The sequence below is a fragment of the Limulus polyphemus genome, unplaced genomic scaffold (assembly GCF_000517525.1).
Source record: "Limulus polyphemus unplaced genomic scaffold, Limulus_polyphemus-2.1.2 Scaffold991, whole genome shotgun sequence".
In the NCBI taxonomy this organism is placed as follows: domain Eukaryota; kingdom Metazoa; phylum Arthropoda; class Merostomata; order Xiphosura; family Limulidae; genus Limulus; species Limulus polyphemus.
The window spans coordinates 191045-203469 of NW_013666601.1; the positions used below are offsets into that span (position 1 = coordinate 191045).

The following is a 12425-nucleotide window of genomic DNA, read 5'->3' on the forward strand; positions in this document are numbered from 1 at the left end:
TTCCATGGATAAGTCCAAATACACCAGCCTAATGAGTTCACAAACCCAACAAGTAAAAATGACAGAGGACAGAACACAGGAAACAGAATGGTTCCAGGGATTAACCAACAAATACTGTCTTACATAATGTCAAATGTATGTTACTTTAAACATTTGAGAACTTCATTCTGCTTCAAATACCTAATAATCACTACATTACTAAATAAAAAATACATTTATCAATTAGCAACTGCTGCTAGTCCACAAAAATATGTTAAAACGGGATTATGACCCATAATAAAAAGCTCCACCTAACAGTGTTAAAAACTGTTTATCAATTTTTCTGTGTACCATATATGGATTATGGACAGTTCATTTTTAATTTGGCAAATTAAATGTGTTATGCATTAAAAAATGAAAATATTTTTGCATTTATTAAAATAATGGTCAAATTTTATGAATTTAAAAATTAGAGAAACTAAAGTTTTCCTGGTTTGCTTAGTTTTAGTCACTAGTGAAATTAAAACTTTATGGATTAATTTATTAATTACTTTCATGTTTTAATTGCAAATTAATTTTCATTATGGAGAGGTAGATACAAGAGAGAAGCTTTAACTTTATTAGTAAGCTAATAAATGTTCATGTTTTTATGCTCTTCAATGTCACAAATTGGTGTAGCAAAATTCAATCCAAAATTAAAATCTAGATTTATTATTCTATAAACATACATTCTTATAATCCCATGACTACATAAAATCACACACACAGATTCACATTCATATGTAGTTTTAATTCTTAACTCATATTCAAACAAACTAGAAATGCAGTGTATTGTGATTTCCAGTGACATTTACTTATATTTTATTTTCTCATAAAACATAGCAAAACAAACTTAGAAATATGTTTTGTACAAGCTATTTTATTTTTCAATTAACTAACTACTATTACATACATTATTAACATAAGAAGCTACGCTTAGAAGCATTAGATCTGAAACAGGTTGAGTAGTCTAAGGCCACTCATTACTTTCATATCTATTATACGTTATTTCTTTGTGTACCCTACCACAATCAGTTAAGTAAACTAATAAAGTTATTTTAAATAACATCAGCCTAAAGAGTCCTTGTACAATAGCAATAAAGTACATTTGACTTAGTTCTGAGTACTAGCAAATTACTAGCACTAAATATTGAAGACACAGATGTATAAGCATCACAGGCTCTTTTGTAACATCCTACTCACAAAATTATTTGCTAACCAGTTTATGAGCTACAGAATGAAACCATGTGGAATATTAATTTTCATTAACAATTACACACTGATTACATTTACAGCTATGCATATACTTATGTACAAAAAACAAATGATTATTCAAAACCCCATGCTTCAATTGCTTTTACTACAAAGTCTTCATGAGTAGAAAGAGTTTCATTTTCATAGGTTTTACACTTGTGACTCCGTCCATGAAACAGGTCTCCATCCAACCACAGACCAAACTGGCCACTGTAAAAATAACATAATATTAAAGGACAACAAGGGATTGGCCCATCTAGGCTAGTCTATCCACTAAACTAAACTAAATATTAAAATACTCAAAGTCAGCTCTTATCATTCAAATATTTATCAAGCTTTACCTTAAATTAAGTGCATCTACCACATCTGAAGTTAACCTATTCTAAAGGTCAGTCACACTGTTAGAAAAATAAGACTTTCATAGATGAAGATGACTTTTATTCTGCCAAAATGCATATTTATGTCTTCTAGTCTTACCATTCACACCATTAAATAAAAAAAAAGATGGTGTATCAACACTATCAATCCTATTAACAATCCTAATCATCTCAATGAAATCTCCTCCAGCTCTTCTATTTTCAAGAGAAAACAAGTTCAGAGATCTTAACTTATCCTTGTATGACAATCTTTACATCCCAGGTATCATCTTAGTAGCCCTCCTGTGAACCTTTTCTAACATTTCAATCTCCTTTCTAAGGTAAGAAGCCCAAGATTGTACACAGTACTCCAAATGTGGCCTAACCAATGACATTATAACCTCTTTTTACTTCATTGGCTTAAGAGACTGATGAACCATAACACCAAGATCTTTTTCTTCTACAATCGTGTTAAGGTTATTCCAACCACAAGTATACTTATAATTCAAATTGTGATACCCCACATGCATAACTTTGCATCTATTATAATTAAAAGTCATCTGCCATTTATTTGCATAATTTACCAAATAATCCAAGTGTTTTTGTAAAGCAATAGCATCTTCTTCACAGCCAGCAACACCTAGAACTTAAATGTTATCAGCAGATTTAAATAATGTATTGGACATTCCTTCTATGTCATTGAAGTAAACCAAAATGAGCAAATGTTCTGAGCTCTGACATACCCCACTCATGACATTAATTTAGTTAGACTGATCTCTATTTTTAATAACCCTCTGCTTTCTTCCATTCAGCCAGTTTTTCATCTAATGAGCTAACCTATCTCTCATACCTAGAGAGATAACTTTCTTGACAAGCCTTTAATGTGGCACCTTGTCAGATGCTTTCTGAAAATTAAGATACACCAAATCCACACCTGTACCCTTATCTACGTAAGAAGCAACCTCTTCAAGGAATGTCAAAAGATTAACATGCAAGATTTACCCCATATGAAACCATGTTGACTATCCAATAAAATTTTAAACTTTGTTAAATGACTTTGCAGAGCATCTTTTATCAGACTTTTGAAAACATTTTCCATCACTGATCTAAGACTAATTGGCCTATAATTACTGGGAGATTTTTATCATCATGTTTGAAAAGATGAGTAACATGTTACTAGAACCTACTAAGTTTATCTCCTTGTTTTGATCGTGTATTATTACATCATCATAATAAAAAAAGTTATAGGCCTCATTCAGGATATAAATATGCATACAAAATATAGTTCTAGTTAGTTATATAGAAAGTAAGACAAAGTTAATAAGAGATAGATAGACCTAGATATTGTGATTGTGAGCTTAGCCACAAAGAGTGTATAGTGGCAGTGAAATTACTGCAGACTCTAACAACAGAGTAGAGAAGAAGAATTTTTCTTGTCAATTGTATTCTAAAGTAATTGAACAAAAACTGCATGGACTTTTGACAAAATGAGACAATTATTTAAAGCTCTAGATACAACTGTGGTAACTAACAGTGTAGCACAAGTGAACTTGTCATCGATTGTATTGTAATAACAAAGCAGAGAAGAATAAGTTGTCTTGTCAACTGTGTTCTAAAGTAACTGAACCAGTCTGTGTAACAAACATTTGTATATATATATTTAAACAAGTGGACTGTATGCTGTTTGTTTGTTGAAATTTAACACCAATAAGTCACAGACACCTACTGTAATGAATCCAGCCCATCCTACAAAACCTGACAATTAACCATTTTCTAATCTTCTGGCACCTGTCCACTATTAAATAATTTTGAAAAAAGTAGTAACAAGTGGTTTAGGTAACCAATCCTTAACCTCTTTTAAAATCCTCAAGTAAATATTCTAGCCCAGGAGCTTTATAATTTTTTTAAATTTCCCAATTTTTTTAACAAGCTTAGAATTAATGCGATCATTTTTTCCATCTAGCAACTGTTCAGAATGAGGAATACTGCTTGAATCTTCAATAGTAAAATCAGAAGTAGAATTTAATAACCTAGCTGTCCCATGATCATATACTTTCTTTATCATCCCTCAAAAACCCTACTCCCATTCTAAAATTTTGCTTACCTTTAATGTATTTGAAATAATCTTTACTATTAATTTTTACATATACTTTTTAATTTTGAAATTTACCATTTGATCAACTCTCTTGATCTTCTATAATCCTCCAAGTCTTCCATCATTGCAGTCAATTTAAACTTCTTATATTTACAAGATAAATAAAAAATTGGGAATTTAGAAACCTGCAAATAGAGATTATAAAAAGTAAGGAAACAAGGCTGGAGATACTGTAGACATTATTTACTCAAGGTACAAACCCCTATTTTGGCTCCATGCAGTTACCTAGAATTACATTTGGTGGAGTCAAAATAGGGATTTGTAGTTTGAGTAAATAATGTTTATAGTATTTCCAGCTTTGCTTTGTTACCTTTATTATGATCCCTATTTGCAGTTTTTAAAATTTTTTACTTATCTTGTTTGCTGGCTTTTTTTATGCTCAACTATGGGCAAAGAATTATCTTGATATGGTAGCTAACTATATACACTGTAATGATAATAAACATATGTAGTACCTATGATGTTTTATTGTAGCTATTGACTATTTGGTCGCATTAGTTCGATATATAAAATGATAAGCTGCAGCTGGAGATTGTTATGGAGATTTGTTGGAGAATACAGTGAGCTTTTATAGTTTCTGTGTAACTAAATTCTCTATATATAATGCAACCAATGTGCAAATGTATGCCAAGGGAAAGACACAACCCCCTCAATGCGAACCTAAAATTTTACCAGTAGAAAAGCAGCTTTTTCAAATATAATATGTATTTATAAAACATCGATTTAAATAAACCTTTGTGTCTTTTAAAGTAACTATTCTATGAATGTGTGTAATGAAATTTAATATTATGTGTATTGATTTTTTTTTAATGCCTTCGCATCATACATAATATAGAGGTTGGCTCTCTAAAGACACCGATTGCATAGTGTACAAAGCACTGAGTATCTACAAATAACAGTCATCTAATGTTTATCCATTATTGGCTGGTAATTCCTGTTTCACCCTGTAATTAAGCTTTTTAAAGGAACACCACATATTTGTAAGAAAGCTAACTTCAAGGAGTAATGATAACATTGTATACACTAGAATGCTGATGTTTTTAGCTTATCTAAAATATAGAAGAAACAAAGCGACCTTTGTAGTACTATATTTAGTATTCTACAAAGATTTGGGTGCAATATACCAATCCATTTTTGTTGTAGGTTGGCAAGAGAATAATAATAATAATTACAAATGGGCCATTTAAAGTGGATTTTATTTTCCTTGTAAGTCTAACATGCGTGCTTTTCTTGTGAATTTTTATACATATATACAGCCTTAGTAGTCAACAGTGAAGGTTTTAAGTTGTTTGAAGTGAATCTTTACTGTTTAAGGTGCTTTTTGCTCAAATGCAAATTATCGTGTTCCCTATTATGAACCACTATTGTGGTTCATGATAATGCTTTTCTTTAATTTTGTCCTTTATACCCTCGTGAGTCAACCTGGTTTCTTTTACTTACAGCCACCCTTTTATGTCTAAGAAACATGCTTATCTCGAATATTTAAGAATTTATTTACAGAATGAATTAATTAACTTGCCCAATTCATGGCATATAATTTTTGTCTCACCTCTTCAAAACTTCCTTTGAAACTTGGAACCAAAATCTCATTATTCCTTATCTACATATGCAGCGAAACATCAAATCTAATTGAGCAATGATCACTAGCACCCAGATGTTTCCCAATCCCTACATCATCAACCATTTCTTTATTAGAACTAAACAATAATTGTAAAATAACATTGCTTCCAGTAGGTTCCGTAATAAATTGTTGAAGAAAACCATCGTGAACAGGTTCTAAAAACTTGCATCCTTTGTGATTTGATTCTAAAATTTTCCAATTTATATGCCTAAAATTAAAATCTACCATAATTATAATCTTATTAACAGTTGAATTCTTTATCTGACTCTAAAGTTCCTCATTAATTTCAGATTTTTTATCTGGTGATCTGTAACAAATTCCAACTAAAAGCCTTCTCCTCTTATAACACCAAACAAAAATGAAAATATTTTTAACGCAAGGTAAAAACATTAACCAATTTCCATATTGGTGGCTAAATAACCTTGCCTAAATAGTGTCAAACACTAAACAACTAACATGGATGAAATAATATAGTGTTAAACATACAAATAAGATGTTGAAAAATAAAACCTATCTTAAAATACATTGATATTTAAAGAATATATTAACCCTTTTTACCATAGAAAGCAACTTATTGCATATACCTTGACTGGCCACATTATTATGACCCCCTGACACACACACACATGCACACAATAGCATTGGGTTGGGCAACCTTTCACCATGATAATAACTTGGGCTCAGCATGTCAAAGACCCCAAGCCTCCAGAAAATACTAGAAGTTGTCTTGTTTCAATGTAATTCATTCATGAATCATGGTTTGGACTTGTTTTACAGACATCAAGACAGGATTATCATGTAAATATTACATTCAACTTTCTAAAGATGCACAATTGGGTGATTGTACTGGACAAGGAATCTGAATGAGGTTATTCTCTTTAAATCAGTGTTGGCCAGTAACAGTGTTATAGATACTTGCATCATTACCTTGGAACAGCTATTTACCAAGCTCATTCTTGATTTTGTTTGCCTTTCTAACAGAATCAAAATACCTGATCTTCGCTATTGAAATATTTCTCACATTAAGTCCTCTTAGCACCTTGCATTGTGAGAACACTTTTACCTTATTGTCAGTACCAAAGTGAGTAAAGCATCACTCACAAGACCATATCAAAACACTTTTGATCACTCATTCTCCAAGATTGTAATATAAGCATCACTGAAAATGGCACTTCAATGTTTTTGTGTTAAATAAGCAGCTTTCTAATTACACATACCTTCCAACAGTAAGTCAAACATGGACACCACCCACTATCATGTCCCTTTAAAAAGGTAAGAGATCCTTGGTTGTACCTTTTGTCATTCAGACTGATCATAATATAACTAAATCTCTGCATCTTTTTTTATTCAAGTAATCATCTGACTCGTCACAAGATCAGGTTATTTTGCATATCACTCAAGTAGTTATCTGACACATTAAATGATCAGGTTATTTTGCATATGCAAGTAAATTAGGTGTTCTATGAATATTGGAGGATGGGCGGGTGGTGAGGCTAATAAATTTACCCAGTTCCAAAAAAAAAGAAGAAAATTATAGAAACAGAGCAATAAATTAATAAAAAAAAAAAAACAAGCTTCTGATGCCTATATTGTATTTCTGACTTGTGTACACAAAAATAGCAACAAATGGCAATAAAATATTTTGCTTTACAATCTTAATGCATTATTTTTTTCACTTATTATGGACTGTAAATTACAATATTAAAAAGAAAAATTGGAAAGCTGTCGTTTTCTTAGTGCAAAGCTATATAACTGGCTATCTGCACTCTGTCTACCATGGAGAATTGAAACCCAAGTTTTTGCATTGTAAATCTATAGACTTACAGCTGACCCATTAGAGAACAACTGGAAAACCCACTGATTCTAAAATACATTATAAAGAAAATAAAACTTTTATAAGAGGATAGGATGAACACTTTTTTGTAAATTAACATAACATAATATTCTGGGACAACATGGGACCTATTGGTCCATCTCGGCTGTTCCATCCTCAAAACTAAATTATAATGATTAAAAAATAATAATAATAAAATTTTAAACCCAACGCATATCAAGCTTTTTCTTAAATTCACTTAAATTTACTGCCTCTACAACATCTGAAGGCAACCCATTCCAAAGGCCAACCACCCTGCTAAAAAAATAAAACTGTCTTAACTGAAAATGACTCCTACCTTGCCAAAATTTATATTTGTGTCCCCTAGTCATACTATTCTTATTGTTAAATATAAAAAAGAAGATAATTGGCTTTAGATCTAACAGTTTGCCATTAATTGTATACAAATATCTAATAATGGTCAACAAACAAGACAAATGTGGTGAAACTACAATAAATAACTAGAATAATTAAATATTTTCTGTAACTTTTACTGGACTCAATTCATTATATTTTCTTTACAGCAAATTTACAGGCTAGAGAAAACTTCAAAAAATTAAACCTATTATGATGCTTTTGTGTCATCTGTGTCTGTATATTAAAGATATGTCATTAATATTGTTAAACAAAAGGGTTTGAATAACACATTACATGATAACTCACTTTCTAATTACTAAATATTTTACAGTTATAAACAAGTTTTCTAGTTAAGACCATTTTAAGAGTGATAACAAAATTTGTATACAGAACAAATAATTATAAGTGAGCACAACTGAAGATGTTTAAGAGAGATTTGTTAAACAGAAGTTAAAGATTTTTCATAGTTTCTGATATACAGAAATAATTCCTACGTTTATGCACACTGTGAACTATCAGATTTGTATCCTTCTTTAATACCTAATTGACATATGTAGAAAGCAAATCTTCATTTTCAGGCTGGATTAGATATACTTACACAGACACAAATCCACAAGCTGTCACTCCAATAACAACATATAAGCATGCTCAATCAATTTATTCTACAATGAATTTGCCTTCTAACTACAATGTCTCACCTCATCAGAACAAATTGTTATTGGAAGAAAAATATTTTGTTAATCTTGAAACTTCTGCTTTTATTTGCATACAAGTTTTTCTTTTTAAAAACTCTCTGATGATGGTTCACAAATTTCCAAAACTTCTGAGTGATATTCTAAATTTTGATCTCAGTTTAATTCTAGTCTTGGTACACGTTAAAAACAATAAAAAATTTAACTTTGCTCAAAACTAATAAAGAAAAATAAATATAACACACTTTCCTTTTCACACCTTATAGCACTTTCACATATCTACCTGAAATGTCATTTGTAATTATTGTTGTAAAAACTGTTTCAATTTTACTTAATTTAAACTAACATTTGTCATTTAAAACCAATTTTAGTTGACATTAATTCCAGTAAAGTACTAAAAAACAAATGTTGTATTCTCATTATTAGTTTATTATACAGCAGACAAAATTAACTTTCAATTCATAGTAAAGCTAAATGGTAATATACACTTGACAAACTGTACTTATCCCTATTTAGTCTTTTACCTTTGAAAACAGAACTTTCTATGACACACAAATGTTTAAAATATGACAATCATAAATAAATTCAGAAATAAAAAAATTCTGGTTAAAAACAAAACAAATACTGAAATTAACAAATGAGAAATTGTAAAACAATCATGCTCATTTCATATTTTTAACATGTTACATTTTTTAGAAAATGTAAAGCATGAAGAAATATAAATACGAAAAGTAACATAAAAAGGAAATAACTTGCATTTTGCATTTATTTAAACATTTTTATGCATGAAAATTTTAAGCTTTTGACCAAATATACAAGATAACAAGGAACAGTCATCTTGAAAAGAGAAATTAACTGATGAGTGCATACAGTATAACTACCACTAAAATTGCTTTTGTCATGACTAAGCTTTAAAATTACATAAAAAATACTTACTCTCCTGCTCCAATTGCAAGACTGTCCTTATTACCCTTAATAAAATACATATTATCTCCAGTCCAGTGATAACACTGAAAAACATAAAAATGTTATGATGGTACATCAAGAAATCTGTTAAGACAACCAGAGCAATTAAAACTTTTGAGATCAATCGAATTCCATAACATCACACTATTAAATTTAAATGCTAAAGAAACAAATAATAATTTTTAAAAATGTATGGTCTTTTTTTCAACGTCATTGTGTAAAAAGGATGTAAAATTCATCATCTAACTTTTTACACAATTTAACACACACAAGCTGTATTCTAAAAATAATGGAGGATTTTTGTTCTTTGTGGTATGAAATACAGAAGTATAGAAATGAGGTAAAAGATGTTAAATTTATTAATTTTGTGACAAAATTATCTTGTAACAGGTTTAATGAAGTTTGGTTAACTGAAAATGACCAATTTCAACTTTACGATCACAATAATTGTCTAAAGATTTTACAATAATTTTACAGAATACATATATGATTTAAACTAGACCAAGGTGGAATAAAAAGAAACATAAAACTACATATAATAAAAAACATTATAAATACAAACTATGGAAAAAAACAACTTTTTTTTCATAGCTATTGGAAAGTGTAGAAGAGAAAACACTTACGTTGTTCTGAATTTTGTAATATTATCTAAAGGTATTAAAAATGATTGGGTAAAAATACTGAAATCAAAACTAAGAATTTGAACTGAAGACAAAATAGGCAATGCTCTGTACGGAGAAAAGCATAACATAATAATTCACTTGATAGATTAAAACTTTGGCTTTCTATTAGTTATAAATAATATAGTATAAAATGTCAGAGAGAACTAATGGCAATTTGTAAAATAGAGGATGTGACATGTGGGAGTGGCCAGTGGGTCTGATTTTCTAGTTTATGACTCCATAAACAAATAAGATTGAAGGTATAAAAATTAGGCTTTACTTATGTCATAAAGAGAAATTTATGTTGAATTCTGTACTCTCTGAGGTATGGTAAATAAATTAAAGAAGAAGGAAGACCTAGAGAACAAATATGACAATTCTGATACTAGGGGAGATGGAAGATTTTTTTAGATATGTTCTTCTAAAAATTAAGAATTTAAAACTTATATAATATTAAAATTTTATTTAATAATCACATTTTGAATCCAAGTTTATTCATATACAGTGATAAAAAAGAAGTTTAACTAACTGTTGAATGTAACTTTCTAAAAAGTTGTGACATGCTCACTTTGACCTGATCACATTCAAGATCCTTGTCTGGAAATTGAACCCTAGATTAGCTATTATCTGTGCAAGTTTCATGGGTACATTAGATCACCATCAACTGGTAAGGCACACATGTTGCTCATGAAGTTACTTTGCACATATGATGCACATTCCACATGTGCATTTTTTATGCATAAAACTGAGATCTATTAGTTGGATTACCACAATTCTTTGTGAATTCAGTAGACTGTCGGGCAATTCTGAAGATTGACAGCTTCATTAACAACTGAGAATTGAAAACCCCAAGTCAATTCAACTTGTGAGGTGTAAGATTTTCAGGTAGCAATATAAGGTTAAATATCACGACCAAACATGTTGTATGGCTACAGATGTAGTGCCTGTGCTGTGTTTAACAACATTTACAATGAATGCACTTGCCATTATAACACATGAACAGGTTTATTCCAAGCACTACTGTATGTGCAATCCAAACAGTTTCAAATGGAACAATGCACATAAGCCTACAATATTCAGGCTCCTGACAATGTCAACGCATGGCAACAGTTTCCATTCAGCAACCTCACACATATGCATGTTCTTCCACAATTAAGTGGTTGTCAGAGACAGATCCCAGCCTCGAAGTACAACACTACAAGACACCATAAGATGGCAACTTAAAGTAAGCCAACTAATTATTAGGTTGTCAAGAAATTAATGTTGCATTTTGGAACACTTTCATTAACCACCCCACAAAAATGTACATCACGTATAATAGCTAAAGAAACTGCCTAAACACCACATTAGTGTAGCCTATATGATGTGTAAAGTTTAGTATACTCTAATCCCTTATAGTGATGGCACATGACGAGACACACAATCGGCATGTAATGCTGTTGGAATACAAGAAGGAAACAACGCCTTTGTAGCCACTAAGAATATCAGAGAAGTTTATGGAAATGTTTTGAACGTTCATAAGTGTCAACGATGGTTCAGCAAATTTCATTCAGTTGACTTATTGCCTTAAAAACTGTGATGGCAGGGGCCGACATGTTGGAATTAATATTAATGCTCTGAAGACGCTTATTGAGTCTAACTCAAAGGCAACACACTCGTGAAATGGCCCTCAAATTGCATGTCTCTCATGAAACAATACATAAATATCTAAAAAAATATGGGAAACTCTATAAAGAAGGTGTTTGGGTGCCTCACAAACTCTCCGACGATCATCATTTCCAACATGTGAACATTACTTATATATTATGTTTCATTTCATTTCAAACAAAGAAGTGATCATATCAAATTCACCTTATACACACTGAGTCACATTATCTACAAAAATCTCAGTTACCAAAACTGAAAAATATTCATTCACCATCACTAACAAAAACAATGAATTCACCAGTTTATTACCTGATGTGGCAGGATTTTATAGCAACTCTGTGTCTTTCTCTCACAGTGAAAGTTCAAGCTTATGAATACTTCAGTTTAGAACCAAACTGTATATAATGTTTACTTGTATTAAAACACACAGCACATTGTGTTTTATATCCCAATGCAGGCCAAGCTAATGACTGCAGGTTTTCACTCTAGCTTGAGTGGTCTCACAAAAATAATAGTAATTACAGTCAAATATAAACAGAAATGGCCTATTCTGCTCTAAAAGTTCTTCCAAATTATGTTTTGTCTTCAACTGCAAAATACATGCATATATATACACAATCCAATATAGTGAGTGAACAAAGGATGACAGCAAAAATTCTTCTGCTATCTTGATACAGCAATATGCATATATATATATATATATATATATATATAGACACGACCAATATAGTAGAGTAGAAACGAAGGAGTAGACGAGAACTAAAACTTTCTTCTGTACTATACTATAGTACTACGAGACTAATATGCTATATTATATATGTATA

General features: G+C 30.6%; 1 protein-coding gene across 4 annotated transcripts in view; it reads right to left on the reverse strand.

The window, feature by feature from the left end:
- Window positions 1-878: 878 nt before the first annotated feature.
- LOC106461580 (oxidation resistance protein 1-like) overlaps window positions 879-12425 on the reverse strand; it is a 163721-nt gene continuing 152174 nt past the window's right edge. For all 4 annotated transcript variants that reach the window (XM_022388589.1, XM_022388587.1, XM_022388588.1 and 1 more), the window contains 2 exons: window positions 9263-9336; window positions 879-1482 (listed from right to left, as the gene is read on the reverse strand). In XM_022388589.1, coding sequence (XP_022244297.1) covers window positions 1347-1482; window positions 9263-9336 — 210 coding nt within the window. In that variant the 3' untranslated portion in view covers window positions 879-1346. The remainder of the gene's footprint in view (window positions 1483-9262; window positions 9337-12425) is intronic.